The sequence below is a fragment of the Herpailurus yagouaroundi genome, unplaced genomic scaffold (genome assembly GCF_014898765.1).
Source record: "Herpailurus yagouaroundi ecotype Mexico unplaced genomic scaffold, PumYag 184, whole genome shotgun sequence".
NCBI lineage: Eukaryota > Metazoa > Chordata > Mammalia > Carnivora > Felidae > Herpailurus > Herpailurus yagouaroundi.
The window spans coordinates 28,448,617-28,471,096 of record NW_024412415.1 but is presented as its reverse complement, the minus strand read 5'-3'; the positions used below and the strand labels follow the sequence as shown (position 1 = coordinate 28,471,096).

At 40.8% G+C, this 22,480-nt stretch overlaps 1 protein-coding gene across 1 annotated transcript in view; it reads right to left on the bottom strand.

Annotated features, from left to right (window-relative positions):
- The window catches only part of RAB8B (RAB8B, member RAS oncogene family), a 56,496-nt gene that overhangs the window by 12,880 nt on the left and 21,136 nt on the right, over positions 1-22,480 (bottom strand). The window contains exon 2 of the mRNA XM_040492901.1: positions 1,306-1,366. Within this exon, the coding sequence (XP_040348835.1) occupies positions 1,306-1,366 (61 nt within the window). The remainder of the gene's footprint in view (positions 1-1,305; positions 1,367-22,480) is intronic.

The window sequence follows — 22,480 nt, the reverse complement described above, 5'->3', positions numbered from 1 at the left end:
AGGGGGAAAACAAGCCAAGCACCTTTGAGCCAACTAACCATATTTTGATCTAACACACCGCTGCATTTGGAACCAGCCCTGCCGTGAGGACGGAGGAGAAGCCCTGCCATACTCAATGTTGGTCGTGAAGACTGAACGGAGACTATTTTGCTGCTGAGAGTATTGATAAATAGTGCTATGATGTTACATGATGTTCTAATTAGCTGACGGACTGCAGGCTCCTAGAAAGGCTTCTTATTGCTATGGTCAGGACTGTTCGGCACAGAGTCAGAAATTCTCTTGGCTTCCCCCTAAAATTTTTAAAACTATCTTGAAAATATTTGGCCCACTAAACATCAATAGATGAAAAGGGCAACCTGTGGCAACCTTCACAATGTTTCCCAACAAATATACTGGGAACCACTCACTATACTAGGCTAATATATGAAGCTTAACATCCTGCTTCAGATTTGGGTAGCTGTCCCAGCTTTAACATTAACCCAGACAAATGCCCTCAGATGGACTTAACTGCTCGAAGTCCTAGGTTCCTCCTCTGTAAAAGAAGGACTAGTGGGTTTCAACATGATGCTCTAGTTCTAGTCTTGTTCTGAGATTCAAGGAAGAAAAACAGCCTAAGGAAAAAGCTGATACATATTACTTGACTATTTTGCCCGGCCTCCTTCTTAATCTATACTGCTCTAAATTTCTAAGCTTTGTCTAATCTTGTCATCATCACACATTAGATCAGTCCAGTGTTCCTCATTTTTTTATTTAAAGAGGAGAAATATGAAAACAGATTATAAAGTATCAGATCGGGAGGGGAACTCCAATGTCTTCAGTCCAACCAAACGATTTGTAAATGATGAAAAACAGGCCCTAAGAAGGGAAGGCACAGGTCCAAATCCTCAGATTAGAGGCAGAACCTAGAACCTAGATCTGTACTTCCCACAGAAGAAGCCATTAAGGCTTCTTACCGCCTGAATACTTTTGCCTTATCTGATTTCAAAGCTGCAGCAACTACAATGATAAAGTGTATGCGCTCTTTAGATTTTAGTTTTCTTCCCTACAAAATTAGTGTTTGTGTAGAATGAGTTCTCAGATCTCCTCCAGCTGTAAGGGTTAGTGGCTTCATTCTTTACCTTCTCATTCTCAGTGGCGACACCTTTGAATATTTACCCACTTCCCCTTGGTTCTGATAAAGAAAAGACGTTTTAGTGATCACAAGTTACCTCTAACTTACCACAATTCACATTTTTCACATTTCAATTCCCACTTTCAATTCCCACTTAAGGTAGAAACTGTGTATATAATTTTTGTTTTACTTACCATATCTGAAGCTTAATTTTCTTTCCATCTAGTTCTATCGTTCTGATTTTAAAATCAATTCCTGCCAGAAAAAGAAAGAAAGAAACGCTAAATTTCTCCAAATATAATCCAAGTCTTATTAGGAAAAGGACAAAGATTTCTATTGAAAAGAAAAAAAAAAAAAAGTCTCTCCAACGCACTGGAAAATGTGAACACAGAGAGGGTGTGAATGGTATGTTTCCTCTGAATGCAGGCTGAAGAAAGGAATGCTAATTACTCTGCAAAGAATTCCCACACATGTTAAATGGAACGTATTATATGCCTCATTATTTTGATACAAATGGATCACATCCCTCAAAGTTATATAATTTAGATAGACTGAGAACATGCCATATTTTCCACTTCCTGATATACATATAAACAACGATTCCTACCCCTCTGGCCCATCTTTCCCTAAGAAACACCGTGGGACCTCTTTACAATGTCTTCCTCCGTCTCCTTCCATTTGTTCTTTGGGATCGGCCACTGGCTAAGGGAAAAAACAAAACCCCAGGCTCCCAAACCTGCCTGTTTGAGCTCAGAGATGGAAAAGCCCGCATATTTATTTTACATGGCTGGCAAGTATCTTACGCACATTTTAATAAATGTTTCTCGCATCTTACTGACTGGGCCTGACATAGCTAGAATGGTTTTTAGCCCCGACTGAACTTTAGAAATTACCCAGAGAACTTTAAAAAACTACTAATGGCTAGGTCTGCTCCTTTCCCCAAATTCTGAGATTCTGACTTAGTTGGTCAAGGGTGGGATCTGTGCACTAGTAATTTTAAAAGCTCTCCAGGTGATTCTAACCTGTAAATAGCACTCAAGCGGGACTGTGAGGTAGTTTGCGAAAGTCATTTGGGGCTCTGGCACTTAAACGTTCAACGCCACCCTCACCCATTTCCCCCCCACTATGTAGCTCAAAACTTATTTAGCAATTTCAACTACAAAGAACCACAAAGTCTTTGACAAATATCAGAATGCTCTATCCTTTTACCAGAAATAAGCTGCTACCCTCTGACAGGACAAGTTAACGAAAACAATTCGAACGCAATTTGCTAAATCCTTCATCTGGCCACTGAGCTTTTAAAATTTTTTTTTCAACGTTTATTTATTTTTGGGATGGAGAGAGACAGAGCATGAACGGGGGAGGGGCAGAGAGAGAGAGGGAGACACAGAATGGGAAACAGGCTCCAGGCTCTGAGCCATCAGCCCAGAGCCCGACGTGGGGCTCGAACTCACGGACCGCGAGATCGTGACCTGGCTGAAGTCGGACGCTTAACCGACTGCACCACCCAGGCGCCCCAGCCACTGAGCTTTTAGATTTCCCTATTCTTTTGCATCCTGTACAGAATCCCTTAAAAGCAGCCTCCAAGACATTTCAAGAAAATATGTCAATTATCCACTATATTGACTTAACCATCAAATGCAGTTATTTGCCGGGAGAAGAGTCTTCAACGGCTAAATTACTACAATGTTTCTACATATAAACGTTGAGAACACACAAAAAGGCTGCCATTTTGAGGCTCATTAAAGTCTCAGTCACTCTCCAGTCATTTAAAACATTTAGGGAGTTTTCTATGGACTCCGCCTTTTGTTTTCTGTAGAAGGACTATCTTTCTGTTATTTGAGGCGGTTCTAACATTATCTGTGAAACTTAACCAGCTTTTCACAATTCAGAGGTTTTCAGCGTTTGGAAGAGTCGTAAGCTGTGGGGGTTAGCTTTTGTTCATGCCGCTGTCAGGAGCCAGCTGAGAGACACGTGCATAGAACACGGTCAAATGAGCTCAACTTGAATTTCACTAAAGATGCAAAATGTCGTTTATATTATTATTGAAAAGCACTGGCCCTGAAAGCCAAAAGACCTAGACTGGAGGTAGGAAAAGGTGAGGGGACCTAATTAGATAAACTAGATAATGTGTCTGAATGTGATTTAGAAACTCTGAAATTCCAGATAAATGTAAAATATTACATATTCAGATGCTATGATCCTACAGATCTTGTCGCTTCACATGTGAATTACGGTAAAAGCGTCCCAGGACTCTGTGCCTACATCTCTCCTGGTTCTATCTCCCCTGCATGCCACTGCAAGAATAACTGTCAACAATCTCCGTGGTAATGTCACCTCAATCTTTAAGAAGCTATGGGCCCAACTCCCTCTGCCTGGCAATACGGCCTTTGCCACCAGAGGCACTGCTCCCCTGACTCGACAACCCTCAGAGCCTCCCTCCACCTGCCGCCTTCTATCTCTCCGCCCCACACCTCCTCCCCTCCGCACGTGCAGGGCCACCTCATGCCCGCAGCCTTCCCTGAGAATGCCACCTGTGGGTCCTTCCCCTCCTTCCCCCCTCAGCTCTCTACTTGGCCACGTCCATCCCTTACATAGCAAGTCCTGGCTTAATCCTGTTATTTGGTTTTGTTAACACACTCCTCTGAACTGCTCTCAAATCAAACAAGGGCTCCAGCCTCTGTTTGCTAGTTAGGTTGCATGCAGAAACAAGCATAGATAATAAAAGGTTAAATACTCTTATGAGAGGAAAGGTTACATTCTGCTAAGTGTGAAGAGAATTAAGAAAACCTTGGAAGTTCCAAGTTTTCTTAGCATGCCATAGTAACAATAGTAAGGATGCTAAGAAATCTATTACAATATGAAAATCAAGGTCTTTACATTACAATTAGTTTGATAATAACATCAGTAGACTATATGGTGGATTAACACTCACTTTGACATTTAAAGGAAAGATAAGTTCCTGAGACTACTCCAGAATTAGAATAACCAGTCATAATACAGGGATACAATTATATCAATCAGGATGCTTTGGCTGCAAATAACAGAAAGCCCAAATCAAACTAGCTTAAAGTAATTTGTTGACTCATATAACAAGCCCAGTGATGAGTTGGGGTTCAGGGATGACTCAATTCAGTAGTTCCGGCTCATTTCTCTGTACCTCCTTGGGCTCTGCCCTCCTGGGAGTAACAGTTTCATCCCCTGACTGATAACCGTCCCTGACCACCACAGCAATACTGAGAAGAAAAGAGATCATCTTGTGCCTCTCCCTTCCAAGTGAGGAAATGTTTTCCCAAAGCCTCCAGCGACCTTTCCGTCATGTTTCACTTCTGGAATTACAACCATGAGAATGTCATGTTCTCGGGACTAATGCTGAGTTCAGAAACCAATCACTGCCATGGGCAGTTACCAAGATTGAATTAATCTAAACTCATCCCTAAATTTAGATTAATCAAAACCCATCCCTGGAGCTGGTCACTTCTTTGACCCACAGGACTGCTGAAAACAGGAGAGAGTGGAAAAGCTGTTGATTGGTCATTGTATCTGTCAGAATAATACTCAGATCTACCAATCAGTAGAACTTTATATTCATAGCTATATGAATATCACTATCACTACAACCCTGTCATGAATGTTATTAAGATTATTGATAAGTCTAGGACTTCATCCGGTGTTCAGCCACAAGCAGAAAATATGAAGGAAATAAAAATACAATGAGCAAACCAAGCAGCTGCTATGACCTCTCTGCACTAGACCATGAGCTTCGCCATCCGCGAGTCCCAGCTCCAAAGGACTGGCCTGTGCACCAGGCCCAGATGATTCGAGACCACAAAGAAGGAGGGGGCTGTCTGTCATATCAACAGCAGCAATAACCACCACAGCTCATTCGGGCAGGAAGGGAGCAACCTTTTTTTTTTTTTTTTAAAGAACTATACAATCTAAAAAACATAGCTTCTGAAGAGCATTATGTTTAGGGTAAAAAAAAAAGCCCTTCACATTTCAATAGCCTTTTAGAAAGCATCATTTCTTGGCAGTACATAATACGATAACTCATGTTCAAAATGATGACCCTGAGTCATCCCAACTCATGAGCAATCCATCAGCCACCAGGCTTCGTGCAGCCTGCCCAGCTGGCCACACAGCCCAACACCTACGTTCAGGAGACAAGACTCCAACACTATCTCCACGTGTACTAGAATATGCCCCAACAGTAATTTTTTGATGGCTTTAAAGCAGTGCCAGTTTTTGTCATTAATATTTATCTAGTCAATAAAATAGGAAATCTACATTATAAGAAAACATTCCCAAAGGACTCAAAGCCATTTTTATTTTGAATTTATTTATTTATTTATTTATTTATTTATTTATTTAAAAAAAAAATTTTTTTTTTTTTTATGTTTGTTTATTTTTGAGAGGGACAGAGACAGAATGCGACTGGGTTGGGGCAGAGACAGAGGCACAGAATCCGAAGCAGGGCTGCAGGTTCCGAGCTGTCAGCACAGAGCTGCACATGGGGCTTGAACTCACGAGCTGAGCCAAAGTCAGATGCTCAAACGACTGAGTCACCCAGACGCCCCTTTGTTTTGAATTCACACACACACAAACACACACACACACATTTTTTTTTTCTGAATTGATTCTCATGCTAAACAGTTACTCATAACTGATATATACATTATAAGGAACCAGGAAAACTAGCATGAAAGGAACCATAGAATTCTAGGCTTGGAAAGAATCTCAGAGATGGATTAGTCAGTCCTCCCTGTGTGCCTAAGAAAACTGAGGCCCAGGGAGATTTAGCAACTTATCCAGATTGGCAAAGACTAATTGAAAAGGGGTTAAAATCAAACTTGGCATTTAAAGATCAGGCCTTCCCAAAGAGATGTGTACGAGAATGGCCATGTCTCCTTGGGGAAGCCTGCTCTTTAAGGGTCTATGGCATAACACTAGTGACAACGGCGGTGTCCAGCAGTGGGAGAATCCCTTGGTACAGAGGGGCCATCCAGGAGCAGTGAACAAGAGTCACACGAATCAACATGAGTGAATCTAAAAACATAATATGAAGTGAAAAAAGCGACTGCAGAAATTTCTCACAGTCAAACCATGCCTACAAAATTTCAAAAACACCAAAAACTGTACTATGTATCATTTGTATACACATCTATGTGTAATTAAAGTATAAAACACATACATGAGAATGACTATCAACAAAATCAGTATCGCTGTTACCTCTGGAGAGAAATGGAAGAGGAGGGATTAAGGAGAGGTTCAGAGGGACTTCAACTCTGTCATTTATTATTTCTAAAACTCAGTAGTGGTACCTGGATGCGGAAGTGTTTTATATTAGGTGTACTTTTGTATGCCTGAAATTGTTCATAATTTTTAAGAAGGAGTAGTTATTTAAAAAAATGACATCTGGAGACTCTCATTCGTTAATAATAGCAGAAAAATCAAACCAAATTTAGAGATGAAAGGCAACTTAAAAATCTTCGTGGGAGGTGGCAGGGGTGTGGGGGAAGCAGGTGTTACCCCACCCCACACTGCTCAATATACAGAGGGCCTGGGAGCCCTTGGTGACCAAACGTGAGTGATAGCAAGATTAGATCACGGTCAGAAAGTGAGGGGGCAGATCAGGGCCTTGGGGCAGCAAGGAGTGCTAGCCACTCCGATTTCAGGCAGGGGTTCAGGAGCATTTCCTTCCCTGCCTGGAGGGAAAAAAAAAAGATTCTCTTTCGGCTAAGAATAATGAAAGAATACACATTTGGTCTCTGTTGGGAGTGGCACTCCAGGAGAGGAACAAAGGAAGGAGTTCTGATTTTCCATTACCGTGGGAGAAGGAAGAGGATAGCCTCCCTCCCGGCTCAGGATGGGGGAAGGGGCTATGCCCTGCACCTCTGAAGAGAAGATAAAGTTGTACTTGAGGTCTCTGCATTGTCCAGGGCGACCCACAGGAATAAGAGCTGGCAGAGACCTGGCAGTGAGGCTCTAGGTAGGGATATGGTGTGAGCACTTGGCCTAAAGCACTGCTTATCAGATATTTCTCAGAAACCAGTAGTACAGTTGGAGGCAGTTGGAGGGAGGGCCTGGCCAGCAGAACAGAGGGAAGGAACCTTTGAACTCAACCCAAGCCCACAGTTAATAGACCTAGCAGGGCAAGGAGCTTGGAATGAGCAGTACTAGGCCACCTTTCATTCCACAAATTAGGTCTAATTTAACATGGAGAGGAATAGATTGACAAAAGTATTTTACACAATGTCAAACTAGTCAGCCAACAGATGTTTTATTTACTATCATAACCTTTTTCTGCTTGAAGAGAATAGGGAGGTTGCCCTGGGTTTGTGAAAGGGTGAAAGGACACCCTATGCTGGGGTGTGGAAAGGGTATGAAGAAGGACTATTCCTGGCCTTTGGAACGCCAGGGCCAGCCAGTTGTCCTGACCTTCAGCATCGCTGTGATCGGATGCATTTTTGCCCTGTGGGTACTGTAGCTTAGAACACACACAGCTAGGGGTGCCTGGGTGGTTCAGTCGGTTAAACCTCCGACTTGGGCTCAGGTCATGATCTTGCGGTCTGTGACTTCCAGCCCCGTGTCAGGCTCTGTGCTGATAAATAAGCTCTAGGGGCACCTGGGTGGCTCAGCTGGTTGAGTGACCGACTTCAGCTCAGGTCATGATCTCACGGTCCATGAGTTCCAGCCCCACGTTGGGCTCTGTGCTGACAGCTCAGAGTCTGGAGCCTGCTTCAGAATCTGTGTCTCCCTCTTTCTCTGCTCCTCCCTACCTCTCTCTCTCTCTCTCTCTCAAAAATAAATAAACATTAAAAAAAAATGCAAATTCCCCCAACCCATGCAATCTGAAATTCTGGGGGGCAGAAACCTGGAGTAATTTGTTAAAGGAAAAAAAAAAAAAGAAAAAAGAAGTACACACATAGCTCTCTCTTCTACCTTGGAACCGTCTTGGGTTACTTGGGGAAGTCAGCTCACCCAGGAAAATCAGGGATGGAGAAGCAGCAGGGACCTTCAACCGATGTGTTCCACACCCGGTTCCCACTCAAGTTCTTTTATAAAAAGTCCACTCTGGCTGCAGCCAAGAGATCCATGAAAAAAAAAAGAAGTCCTATTTCTGGGACATTGAGTCTTTCAACGAATGACAGCAACGGAAGATTCCAAAGCTGAGTTTACTCACAGCGCCAAACATACATACATATATCAACAGCCAAAAAACAACGGGGTACCTATCCCTTTTGACCCACTTTAAGAAGCAGAAGTCCAATACTGCACTTTCACAATGAAACAGGGGAAAAATGTACTTTGTTTCAAAAGTACATCTGGAAACATCTGTGATCCCAGGCTACCGGAATATGGGTTATGTGGTTGGTCTATTTACATTTCAGAGATATTCCAGAAATAGAAGAAAGTTTCCCAAATATTGAAATCCACTTTAAAGAAAGGCTACATCCACTTCCTCACTTGAGATTGTTATTATTAATGATAAAGATGCAGTGTAGACAGATAGTGCCAGTTTTGAAACTTTGACAACCTCATTTTGCTTATGCTTTTTTTGTGTGGACTTTCAAACATGGAGATTAATGAGATTTTAGAGTAGCTAACTTTAGGACAAATAGCCAAAATCTCTAATTAGGAAAATAGATTACTGAAATAGGAAAAAATAAGAGTCATAGATGGAAGCTTTAAAATATTTTTTTTTCCAAAATAAAAAGGACTTGGAGAAAATGAGTAAAAGTAAAAATGAAGTTAAGAATGTTACTTAGATGGAACAAGAGGAGTTCAAGGCATTGTTCTTTTCTAAATACACATTCTGTAAGTTCACAGAAGTATTTTCACCAAGGACCAATTTTGCTGCATATATTTAGAATCATTTAATTTTTTATTTTGTTTATATTCAAATTTACAATCTGGTTTCTTTTTTGAAAATCAGAAAGTCTAAAATTTAGGAGGAAAAAAAAACATTGAAAAGTAAGCTGAGAAGGCATTTAACAACAGTTTCAAATGATCACTGGCAGCCAAATATGTTAGCTTTGTTATATCCAACATAGGAAAAAGAGGATTTTTTTTTCAAACATGGACTTACAGGGGTCTGCAAATATAATCTGCTCTTAGAAAAGACAACTAATATGCCAAAGAAGACAGAGGTGTTCAGATTTCTTTGGTTCTTCTATTCTGTGAATAGGAAGCAGTAAAGTAAAACTCTTTTATGGTATAAATAGTGACACATATTACTCCTTTTTGCTGAAAAAGGTGCATGCACATCTTTACACTGTTTTAAAATTTTCTACTTGTTACTGAATTAAACTCAACTCTTGGCATTCTTGGCATAAGACAGCTGTACCCATACAATTTGATCATACCAACAAAAGATAAACTCGTAAACTAATTCTAGAAATTAGGAAGAATTTACTTTTTTGAGCCATATACATATGTGCAACAGATACAAAAATTGTGCAGATAGGAATAGTTTTATGTAAGGTCTGTATTTGAGAGTCTCAAAGGGCTTCGTAGATTAAATTATAATGATTTAATTAACTCTTAACATGTCTTTGGGAAATTATAGGGCAAAATAACAAATTATTATATATACCAAGTGATAACTGCTAAACGAGCTGTGTGTTGAAGCACATAAGAGGGGGAAAAACACAACAAAAATAGCAAATAAGGTGCAATAACACAGCTACAACTCAGAAAAAGTAGGCAGAAACAGCTAGACAAGATTGAGAATTTTAAATCTGATTAAGGGGCCAGCAGAGATTATCCAGCATTGTCAGCATTTGAGAATGGCCAAATGAATACGTGACAAGTCTCTTTTGCAAATCTTGCGTTTTCGAAAGGAAATGTGTTTTAAGTATTACTCAATCTGGAAGTAGCTACGTGCTTGAAGTAGTTAAAACGTAAACTTTAAAAGTTTTGAACGAACAGATGTTTTACCTTCAATAAAATCTTTTTTCAGAAAGAGCCAAATATATGAATTAAACTTTTCTTGAAGAATACAAGTGCAGAATGTCTGAGATTTCCACCCCTTTCCCCATTATTAATTCATGACCATGTCAAGAACCATACTGCTCTCAAATGAAACCACCTGCATCACCTCTGCTCCATCCACCGTTTCTGAGAAAGTGTCCCTTTGCAGTAGGCAAACACAACCCCCCGCCCCTCCCCCCACCCACCCCCCAGTATGAGTCACTATCACTTTCCTAAACCTGGAATTTCCTTGTTTGTATTTTGACAACTCAGGGTCAGGTCCATTTCATTTAAGGGTGAAGGGAATACAGTGGTTATTCAGAAAATGAAAATAAAAAAGCAATTCCCTGATTTGACACACTGTTGCTATGGGAAAACCTTCTGCCAAATCACTGGAATTATCACTGGAAAAAATTACAACTACATTCCAATGATGTTGCACCAAAAATGCAGTAAAACTGATCCTTTAGATTTAAGTATTGACCATGTATCATATTTTCCATTCATTTGGAGGCAAATGAAAGCTAAAAAGAAAAAATACATATAAAATAACATAACTAAGTAACAACATGCCATGGTGCAACTATCTAGAAACAAATGATGTATTTTTTTCCCCTTTGGGAACTGAATTCTTAAAAGAGTAAACACAAAAAAGATTGTTATCGGTGTAATATATCAGTTAGCAACTAGGACTGAAATAAAGTTTGGCTGTAATGTTAGCATTTTTCAGGAAAATTTCCAAATCACTTGTTTAAGAAAGATTTCAGCTTATATTGGTATAAAAGGCAAAATTTAGTCATCTCCCTCACCAAGTTAATACAAATCAACTTTTTTTTTTTTTTTTTTTTTATGGAGGGAAAGGGGTAGGGGTCTGTACCAAATAACTTCAAGCTGAAGAGAAGAATCATCAAAAGTCATCATCTCTTTCCTGTAATACCTACCTCACCCCTTCCCATCTTCTCCCACTGATTTTTCACTAGATAAAAGGAAAGTGATCAGAGATTATAAAATAAACAAACATAACTGCAAACTCACAGTGCTCTGAATCTAGTTAGCAAAAAAAGCCTTTTCTTGATCAAAACCAACATCAATGCCACAGAAGTAGAGTAAAATTAAGCAGCATTTACAGCTCACGGTAGCCAGGGTGACAGATGGGTAATTATAATAAGCTATTGCTAATGAGTAAGGTTAAAACAAACAGATGGAGTATATGCAAGTAAAAGGATGACACAAAGATCAATACAAATGGCATGAACAGAGTAGAGTTTTTCCCAATCAGAATGAAAATCTTCTGCAGATGATTACTCGTGATATAAAAGTAAACAACAGCACCATGAGCTTCATGCAGAGAAAGGAAACACTTCCATGGGGCTATCATGTATATGTGTGTGTGTGTGTGTGTGTGTGTGTGTGTGTGTGTGTGTGTGTGTGTACATATAAATATATATGGCCATCCACCTCTACGTACTTCATTTTACTAACTTCAGAGGGTGATAAAGGATTCTGTCACCTACTACTTCTTTGGCTTGACTTTTAACAGAACACAGTGAGGCCAATACCCAATACCAACTGAGTTGGTAAATCCAAGATCTTCTCTCACTCACATTTCAGATCTACAGATGCAGTCTGGACTAACAAAGGACTAGAATGATTCCCATTTCCTTTTGTACCCCTTGTCCCCAGCTAATTGCCACTTTAATCTTCAAATACAAGGAATGAATAATAACTCAGGCAAAGCATAAAATGAGTGAGTTGCCAAAACATGCTACTTCAGAGTTTACGTTTGATCATTATGCTCCCTACTTCCAAATCCCAGTGTTTGGGGATTTGGGGTTAGGAGGAAAGTGTTTGGGGTTAGGAGGAAAGAAAACCTGAACAATATTGACAAGAGACCATTTCTAAAAAGCCATCCTGATATTTGAATGGCTCAGAGAATCATCCAGCAGCACATAACATAATTTTTCTAAAATTGACAAAACACATTTCAAATTATATTTTATCAACTTGTTTTTATTAAACCAACATCAAAGTGGAACACCCCATTCAAGGCTCCCCATCCCCACCCTCCCCATCTGACCCTCAGGCATCAGAGCAAGAAAACTAACTGCACAGTTTCCAATGACTGGTCCTCAATCTTGGATAAAAGAATTATTCACTTTATGTTTCCCTTTACCCACTTCTTTCAAAATAGACCGTTCTTCCCAAATCCTGGAGAAATGCATTAAGGATCACTGAATGTTAGCACTTGTCTTTCTCAGGTAAGGTTTTCAAAGTTGTAAATATAAAGTATGTTTTTTTTTTTTTTTAAATATTTATTTTCAACGTTTATTTATTTTTGGGACAGAGAGAGACAGAGCATGAACGGGCAAGGGGCAGAGAGAGAGGGAGACACAGAATCGGAAACAGGCTCCAGGCTCTGAGCCATCAGCCCAGAGCCCGACGCGGGGCTCGAACTCACGGACCGTGAGATCGTGACCTGGTTGAAGTCGGACGCTTAACCGACTGTGCCACCCAGGCGCCCCTAAAGTATGTTTTTTAAACAGGTCACAAGCAGGAGGTTGCTCCAAATGACAAGCATGTAAGATACAAAGGACTCATTTGGAGGTCTCTAGTCTGATCTTGGGTCCTGGAGGGCAATGACCTGTATTTCCCACAACAGAATACCTAGGAGTGAGCTACGTCTTCTTTTAGGCAGGTACGCACACACTTCCTTGAAAATAACACACACCCCTTCAACATCCCCACCCTTGACTTCCCAATGCTAGAGTAGCCACTGAAGGCTTTGTGTCTTTTTCACCATGAAGGAATATTCTGAAGCTATTAAAAGCAATCCTTGGTCATTATCAAGGTTATACAGAGACTAGGGGCACCTGGGTGGCTGGGTCGGTTAAGCGTCTGACTTTGGCTCAGGTCATGATCTCATGGTTTGTGGGTTCGAGCCCTGTGATGGGCTCTGTGCTGACAGCTCAGAGCCTGGCACTTGCTTCAGATTCTGTGTCTCATTCTCTCTCTGTCCCTCCCCAACTTGCGCTCTGTCTCTGTCTCTCAAAAATAAATAAATGTAAAAAAAAAAAAAAAGATTATACATAAACTTGTATGTATTATAAAAGGAGCAAAATACAAAATGCACTATGTCTTTAACATTGAAAAAATATTATACATGCTATATATAGTTGAAGCAGTACTCACTACAACTAAACTTCAAATTCTAGATTAAAGAAGCTTTCAGGGGCTGCCCTTACAAAATCTTACCATTGAGTATAATGTCATTTCTTTTTTTGGGGAGGGGGAGTTGGGCAAGCATTTAAAAAGCACACAAAATAACCAATTCACACACTCCATCTGAAAGGGTCTTAAGACTGCAACCATCACCTACCAAACAGACTAGACAAATCTATCCCTCTTTCCCTAATTCCTTCAGTTCCAGTTTACTTGCTATCACCTGCAACAGAATGTATGGAAGACAAAGAAAGGGATAAAGAAATGGAGGCTTACTTTTCACATGATGCATCTTTGTGGCTTCTGCAGAAACAAACCCAAGAGGAAAGACAACATCTGAAGATTTCATTTTTCCATGCTCTCCCTGCCCCTAATTAACAGAGAATTCTGAGTTCGCCATACTATAATTTATTAATTATATTCAATTAATCTAATCAGCTGTAAAACAGGAGAGGGCAACAGAGCAAGCTCTAATAAACTGAGCTCACTGGACTTCAAAAGCCGCTCAGCTGAGGCTCATGGTGAAATCCCACACATACAAAGGGCAAAATTGGCCTTGGTGAACCATCTGCTTTGTACATTTTCAACTCATTTTTCTACTCATAAGGACCCATATTACAATATGTTTAGAAAAAAGAAACAGGAGGTCTCTCTAGATTATTTTAAAGTCAACTCAGGGGTACAGAGGGTAGAGAAATCTGGCCTTTGGTGTGCAGCAGGTGGATCAAGTCAGAGTGTTACCATATATAAAGAGTTGAGAAAAATTAAACAAAACGAACTTGACCATTGAGGTAAAAATTCTACCTCTGCAATTGAAAAGATGGTATTTTACAATGTCAAATTCATCTACCCAGTTTTTGGCTGATCCAAACGAACACTGGCAGCCCTGTTAAGTGGAACCCTCAGTTATTAACATGAACAGCAAAAACAGAACTATCCACTCACATGATCACTTTACAGACACAGCGTCATTTCGAGGATGTCCTCAGGCAAGCCTGGGGCAGGATTTCCACATCTGGTGGTCACAGTGTTAGCGCTCCCAGTTTGGACAGCGCTGCCATTAGGTCAGGAAATGCGTACGACAGCGAGGCAAAGGGCTTAAGAAACACGATACACAATGACTGTGTATTTCTAACCCAAATGGGCTGTCAGCAGAATGAGGAACCTGAAGGAAAATGTCACTGGCCATTCTGGGAAAAGAAGAGATCATCACCACTGGACTGCAGTTCTTTGCATGAATTTCTGAAAGTAAAAGAAGAAAGCAAGACAACTGCACATTCAGAAAAAACTGGTATTTAATCGACTTCAGACCAACCACTGTGGGCCTCAAGGCTGCAGTCCACATTTGGAGATTACTGAGGGCAAAGAAGGAGCAGACTCGGACCTTTTTCAACTCTGTAACCAATTCCCCAGCCGACCTGCAACGAATTATACACTGCCTGACTGGCCACATAGGAGATCTGCTAAGGAGCGCTCAACCGCATACGACACGCACAGCAAGGTTCAGCTTAGTCAAATGTAAATCAAATCAACTAATGAAAGGGCAAATTTTAGTATTTAATTTGATAGGAAGTCTTGAGCCTGACCTGAGCCTGACTCTGTGCTAGGCACCGAGGAACACAAAGACGAAACGTTACGGGCCCCAAGGAGCTCCTGGGCTACGACCGATCAGTAAAATGTCTTACTGTGAAAATCCTATGCCTCACTTGTGTCTTTTGTTAAAGATAATATTCTAAGGTCTGCGCCTCAGGAGCAGGAACTAATGACAGATGACGAACCAACAGAAAACATGATTTCCTAAGATGAGAAACTGGCTGCTTTAATTCTGTCATTTCCACCAGCAAGCGTATAATTATCTCCCCAAAGGCTGAAAGTAAACAAGTGGCATTTGTCTATCACAAACGGCAAACATGGTAATAGCAATTTTTCACTGTTGTTTAGAAACCAATTTGACTGAAGGTTTAGGGCAGTTAAAAAAAAAAAAAAAAGGAAGGGGAGGCAACTGACTGGCTCAGTCAGAACAGCATGCTACTCTTGATCTTGGGGTTGTGTTTTAAGTAACAGAGATTACTTAAAAAAAAAAATAAGTACGTAAACTTTAAAAGAAACAAAAAGGTACTATACTATCACCTTCACATTCCCTCCTCCAGTGATCCTACTACAGTCTTGGTCAAATTTGAAATTTTCTCTGTATTCTAAGAACTTTGGTGACTAGCTGAAAATCAAAATGAGCAAATACAATATTCACAAGGAATGACGCATTAAAAACTCGGTCAGTTTAAACCTATATTGGCAAAGGCAAAGGGACTCGGCAAACCTCTGCAGCTCCGCTGCAATCTTGAGTTCCTGACTCCAAAGTCCTTCATCTGATAAGCATGATGAAGTTATACTGAAGAGTCACCATTTACTATGAACTAACTACATGCCAGGTATACCCCAAGGAAATAGCTAACATTCTCCTCCATTTCACCAACAAAGAAGCTGAGGCCCAATGAGGTGTCTAAGACGACAAGCTGGTGGCTGGCAGAGCTGGGCTATGTGCTCAGCTAAGTCTGCCTAGCGCCCTTCCTTGGGCTGTCCACTATGCTAAGGATGAGAATTCTGTGACTCACATGGTACTAAGAGGGGAATCCCTTTCAGAGCCCTTCCCCACCACGTGGTACTAACTCACATTGCAAAATATTGGGGAGGAGCCAGCTTCCAACGCAGCACTGGAAGCTGAACCTAGTTCCAGATCATCTCTGTGTCACAAAAGAATAGGTCTGCTCTGAATGGACCTGAATATTAGGTGTTCATTCTTTGAGTCCTTTGAGTATGCTTCGTATAACCGCTGCATAAAGAATTCTTTTTCTGGATTAATCTGAAATAGATCAGATCATCCTGACATCTTTCAAACTGGAAAAGACTCTACCATTGCAAGTTTATTTTGAATCAAAGTGACTCTCTCCTCCAAGGCAAGGCCCCAAATAAAGGACGTTCAGGAGAAGGGAGAAGAGGCAATTGTCTATTCTTATGACTGAAATCCATTTCATGTTAGTCTACAAAACAGGGATTGGGACACTTATGCTGCCCCAGGGAACATGCTCTTGGTTCTGTAGGAAAGCAAGGAAGAATCAAAAAAGTGTGGGATACTGGGGATCATCAGTGGTCATATGTACTTCTTAGCCACTTGGAGGGGTAACTTTGAAATGCACATTAATTTCTCCCAACATGAGATGAATGCTTTACATAACTTGCCTCTAGCTAATTGTAGTTGCATCTTCTAATTCTGAGTTTATAATGAGAAAGAAACTATGTTGGAAATAACTACAAATGCTCATAAAAAAAATTCAAATATGACCAGCTGGTAGACTGTTCTGAAGCTCCAAAACCAGTCCTCTTTTCACTACATCTCATTCTTCATTAGGAGACATTTAATAGGATAATCATACGGGCTATTTTATACCTATTTCTTAGGCTGCACCACAGGGAAAAAACACCATAAAAGACAAAAGAAAAACTTTTCTTTTAGCAAAGTATATCAGTCAGAGTCTGATTGCGGGAAAAAGAACCTCCTGCAAGTATCTGTAACAGAAGGAATTTAATACAGGGAAATGATCACTTAAGCCATGAAGTTGCTGAGAGCCAACTAAGAGATGATGAATAGTTTGGCAACAGCAGGAAGCCACGACCACCCCTAAGCTAGAGAGACAAAAGGAGGAGATGGTGTTACTAGAGCTGACGGTTCAGAGTCACCCAGTAAGAGGTGAAAACTGTGGCCCCAGAGAAAAAAAACCTCTTTGAAGAAGCTACCCACAGCAGAAAGGGAAAAGGAGAAATACCCTGGTGTCTCTTTTTCTCCTCCCTTCAAATCACCTGCCAGTGTCTCTGTCTGACCCGTCAGCTAACCCAGGAGCCTGGGCAGAAAAAGAGGGAGGAATATAGATGAGGGAAAACTAACCAAGAATATGGTTAACCCTTCGCTGCAAGAATGAAATGTGTATTACTGTTGTAAGCCAGAGATCTGGGGCTGTGTAACAACAAAAGCTGAATGATAAGCAAACACGGTTCTCCATTAACATGAAATAATATTGGGGTGCCCGAGTGGCTCAGTCGGTTAAGTGTCCGACTTCAGCTCAGGTCATGATCTCACGGTTCGTGAGTTCGAGCCCCGTGTCGGGCTCTGTGCCGACAGCTCAGAGCCTGGAGCCCACTTCAGATTCTGTGTCTCCCTCTGTCTGCCCCTCTGCTGCCTGCGTTGTCTCTCGCTCTGTCTCAGATATAAATAAACATTTACAACACTTTTTTAAAAACATGAAATGATATTAATAGTTATTTTCAACAACTGCTTTGAGGAAAACTTTTCCACCATTAATTTGTGAGCCTGGGGCAGAGGGCAAGCACCCGTACAGCTCTCCAACTGTGCCCTGGTGCTGAAAGAGAAGCACTTGGGGAACCTGTGTAGGAATGCAGCAGAACCCCCAGCTGGAGGTGCGAGGCCATTATGATCAGCCCTGGCCATTATGATCTTGCAGCTTCACAATCAACTGGGCAGTTTGGGACAGGATGACCTGGTGAACTGGGAGTGTCATATGCTGGCAAGTCAGGAGCCAGGCCTTCCAAAAAGGAAGTCTGTCACTGAGTCAGCGATGTTGCCAAGCCCTGAGCCCAAGCAGTCCCAATATAGCTCAAGGGTAACCACTGACAATGGTGACTCCAAGCTTTTTGCTTATAATACTTCCATCATACGACTGGCTTCCAGCACAGTCTTTACAGGGCAGTCTCACAGTTATTTATGATCCCTCCCTTCTCCCAAAGTAGACTGTAAGCACACGCAGCATGTGGGGTACCCTCTCAGTTTATGAAACTCTACAATTATCCATACATCTTAAAATACATGGTCCCACCCAACAAAGCCAGCCTTACCTTTCATAATTCCTCAGAACACACCCTCAGCAATGTCTCCTTCATGCTCCACTCTGATATTCCCTGCCTCTGAGCATTTGTCAGGATTCCTCCACTGTCGGGAATATTCTCCATCCTTCCCACTGGAATGCTGACAATAACTCAAGACTCAGTAACTCCACCTCCTCTTTCTTCCAGATATCCTAGCCGATTCTGCTCACTCTCTACCCTAAATTTCTACAAAATTTAGAATAAGTATCATTAGAGATGGCATTTAATTATGCTTGTTATTTCATATGATAAGTTTTGCCTTCCCAATTAGATTTAGGCAGACAACCTAGCACAGTATGCAGGTGAATGAGTAGGTACTCAATTAATGTTTACGGGGATGAATGAAAGAGAAGTCCTTTAGAAGCAGGAGCCTTGGAAACTCCTTCTTGTTTGCTAAGCACATCACAGGCACTCAATAAATACTTCTTGACATTGATTAATTACTTCTGGATACAACCAGGTTCACATATCTCCAAATTGATCCTACTGGAATGCATCTTAATGACTGACAAATTACGTTACAAATTTGGATAATTTTAGGTGATAAAAAGAAACAAACACACAGATACACGAACACTAAAACATTTACATAATTGAGAACAGAACAAATCACAAAAGACAGTATTAAGCACACATAAAATAGACGTCTTTTTATTTTAGAATGGAAAAAAGACAACAGTGCAGTCTCTTCTAGAGATAAGGGATTGAATGAAAGGTTCTGTTACCATTGTCTCAACTCCAATCCTTAAATAGTAACCTGTTAATTTAGATAGGCTTAGGAGTGGAAGTGATTTTTAAAAATCTTGGGGCACCTGGGTGACTCAGTTGGTTAACTGTCTGACTCTTGATTTCGGCTCAGGTCATGAACTTGCAGTTTGTGAGTTCGAGCCCAGCGTTAGGCTCTGTGCTGACAGGGTGGAGCTTGCTTGGAATTCTTTTTCTCCTTCTCTCTCTACCCCTCTCTCACTCACTCTGTCTCTCTCGCCAAATAAATAAATAAACTTTAAAAATTAAAAACAAGAAAAATCTACACACGAGTAAATAAATACCACTTCGGTAATTATATCAGGAGGACCAATAACATAAGTGCTACCACTAGGGGGGAAAAAGAATTGGGTATTTCGTGTTGGTTAGAGTGTTTTACTTTCTTCCCAAACCACAGTTTTCTTAAAACTCTGGCAACAATCACAACCATATGTTGCAGATGTCTCTGCTGCATAAAAACTGCTGCCAATGCTCCAACAGCCAGAGTGGCTTCCAGGGCCCCCACTTAGAGAAGAGAAAGCAGGAAACGAAAAAAGGAGAGAGACAATGGGCTCATTACCCAAAAGACCCTAACAAAAACAGAGCAAGTCAAACCAGCAGCCGAAGCCCTCCATCAATAAAAGGCTCGACAGTTAAAAGGCCCAGTTTTCTTTCAGGGGGAAAAAAGGGTTTTATCCGATTAAATACAGCCTCCAGATAATTGCTTTAAAAAAAAATTGTTTTTTAACTCTTCATGGCCAAATGCAGCCACAGCAGTGACTTCCCAGCTTTTGTGACCCACAGCTAAGAAATACTTTTTATATCACACCACATTACACACATACACATATGTGTGCATGTTATACATGTTATATAACTGAAACAAAAGTTTCACAAAATAGCAGTTGACTTTTCCCCCTTGTTACTTTTCTACATGCAATGGACTCTGTTTTCTTTTCTATTCTCTTATGTGCTAGTCTATTCTCTCTCCCTCCACTAAAAAAAAAAAAAGTTGGTCTGGACACTCTAAATTGACTTCATGACTCAATAATAGGTTGCAACCCATACTGAAAAACATTGGCTTAAAGAACATGGTGGAAGTCAACCAAAGGTCATATGCTCTTTCTTTTTAGAAAATCCATTGCTGATAAGAAGAGGCCCCTCTAGCTTCACTTTTTAATGACAAAGAAAGAAAAAACAAAGACAACTTCAGGGCCTAGCAAGCACTAAAATATTTGTTAAATTTAATAAGCCATTAAAAAGATAGTGTGTGTGTTGCTGTTGTTTCTGTTTTGTGGTTAAAGTAACATAGAAAGGAGCAGGGAACTAAGTCTTAAAGGAGAAAAAGGAGAATTCTAATAATGGAAATACTGCCTGGGCAACATGCCCAATTTTTTTTGAGCATAACATTGCCAGAGGTTTTGCTTCCTGTATCACCTGAGATGCTTTGATCCATCGGCCTAAGGCCAAGAAGAAAAAGAGAGAAAGGCCCATCACAAAAAGGCAGAAGGGGTCAGCATGGTTTGGTAACTGACCATACTCCAAACGAATGAAATAGGACTATACCTTTTAAATGAGGAAATGATTGCCTGAAAAATCAAGGATCCCCATTTAAATGAATCCAGAATGGCTACAGCGCAAACTGTACCAAAGAACAAGAGGCAGTAAATCACAATGAGCGTCAGATAATTCTGTATAACGGAATCAGATAAAATCCTTCGAGATACTCTCCTGAGACGATGGCTCACCCACTCAGCACAGAACGATGCTGACAGCTATGACACAGACCATCATTAATAGAAATAGCTATCACTTCTCAAGGGCCCACTGAGTGCCAGGCACTGTGCTAGGTACTTACTATACTTTATCACTATTCTCATAACAAGCCTGCACAGGGGCTATTAAGCCCCTTTCACACAAGTAGAAACTGAGGTCCAGGTGGAGAAAGGCAAAAGTCCAAATCACAGCGTGGAAGAGGGAAGTGTATGAGAGAGGAAGGGTCCTGGAACTAAGTTATGCAGACACCAGTCTTCAACGTCCAGATTCCTGGGCCCTGGCTGGTGGTTTGGGGCAAACGTGGTATTTGGTCTTAACCACCAACAGTAGGTACCTGCCCTGTTTGGAATCGGGAAGCAGCCAAGAATCCTGTAGAGAATGCAGACATCTGACAAGAGATAGAAGTCACAAGGACAGACGAGCTTTAGATATCCTGTTCAATTTTAAAGACCTTAATTATTAAACAAGAAAAGTAATATAAATACGATATTTATATTCCATAGAAAATATTTTTTCTTTAGGAAAAAAAAATACACCACTACATGTGGTTAAGTTAGAAGGGAAAAACCAGAAATGTGAGTTCTCAAAAGCAGAAACTCGAATCACAAGGGTTACACAAGAAAAGAGAAATGAACTGTTGAACTGAAATCGGAGGCAAGAGAGCCCGCCCTGGTCACATCCATTGTCAGATGCGCGAGCTCTGGATGAAGTCAGAAGTGGAGCACACCCATTTCTAAGGAATTCAACACCACTGCAGAATTCTTTTCTCAAACTGAAATCAAGCTCTTGGATAGTTACATTAGACAGACTCTTTATCTCCCACGCTGTAATACCTTGAGAAGAATGACCAGTTTGGATTTTTCAGCACTGGAAATTTCTACATTTTATAAAGTTGGTGCAGAGAAGGAGGCCACTTTTGTTTTGTTCTCAAGAGCAGATATGACAGACATATAAGAATAAGTGGAAACCGTAGAAAGTTACCCAAATTTACTCATTTTAACTTTCAACACTCAAAACAAAGCAGGTGAAAAGAACTCATGTAAGAATTGCCCTTAACCAGAGGAGGACTGTTTTATCTTTTCATGTTTTATTTTTTACTGTCCATATTACAATTTAAATTCACAACTTAAGCTTTTATCATTTTTAAATGTTTATTTTTGAGAGAGAGAGAGGGAGGGAGAGTGAGTGGGGGAGGGGCAGAGAGCGAGATGGGGACAGAGGATCTGATGCAGGCTCCGTGCCTACAGCAGCAAACCCTACACAGGGGGTCGAACTCAGGAATGGTGAGACCATGGCCTGAACCGAAGTCAGATGTTTAACTGACTGAGCCACCCAGGTGCCCCATTATTATTTTTTAAATGAAAGCTGCATCATCTAAAGTCATAAATGCACAGCCTGTTGAATTCAGAAGAGGCACACATTACAGTTTTGAGCATAAATGGAGTGACCAAGTGAACAATAAATTCCTTAGGCAGTACCGGGGCTTTTCTGGGCATTTGGCACTATTTGGAAGACCATGATTTACCAAACACCAATCCACTGACCCAATCTACAATTGCTCCCCTAATCTAACCTCTGCCTCCCTTCCCACATGCCACCTCCCTACACATTCACTTGTTTTGGGTAGTGAAATAGTGCCTGGAAGACATTTATTCTCACTGGATTTTATTTGAAGAAAGAAGTCAGAAAGCAACTATCTTGTAAAACTTAGTTACAATTGCA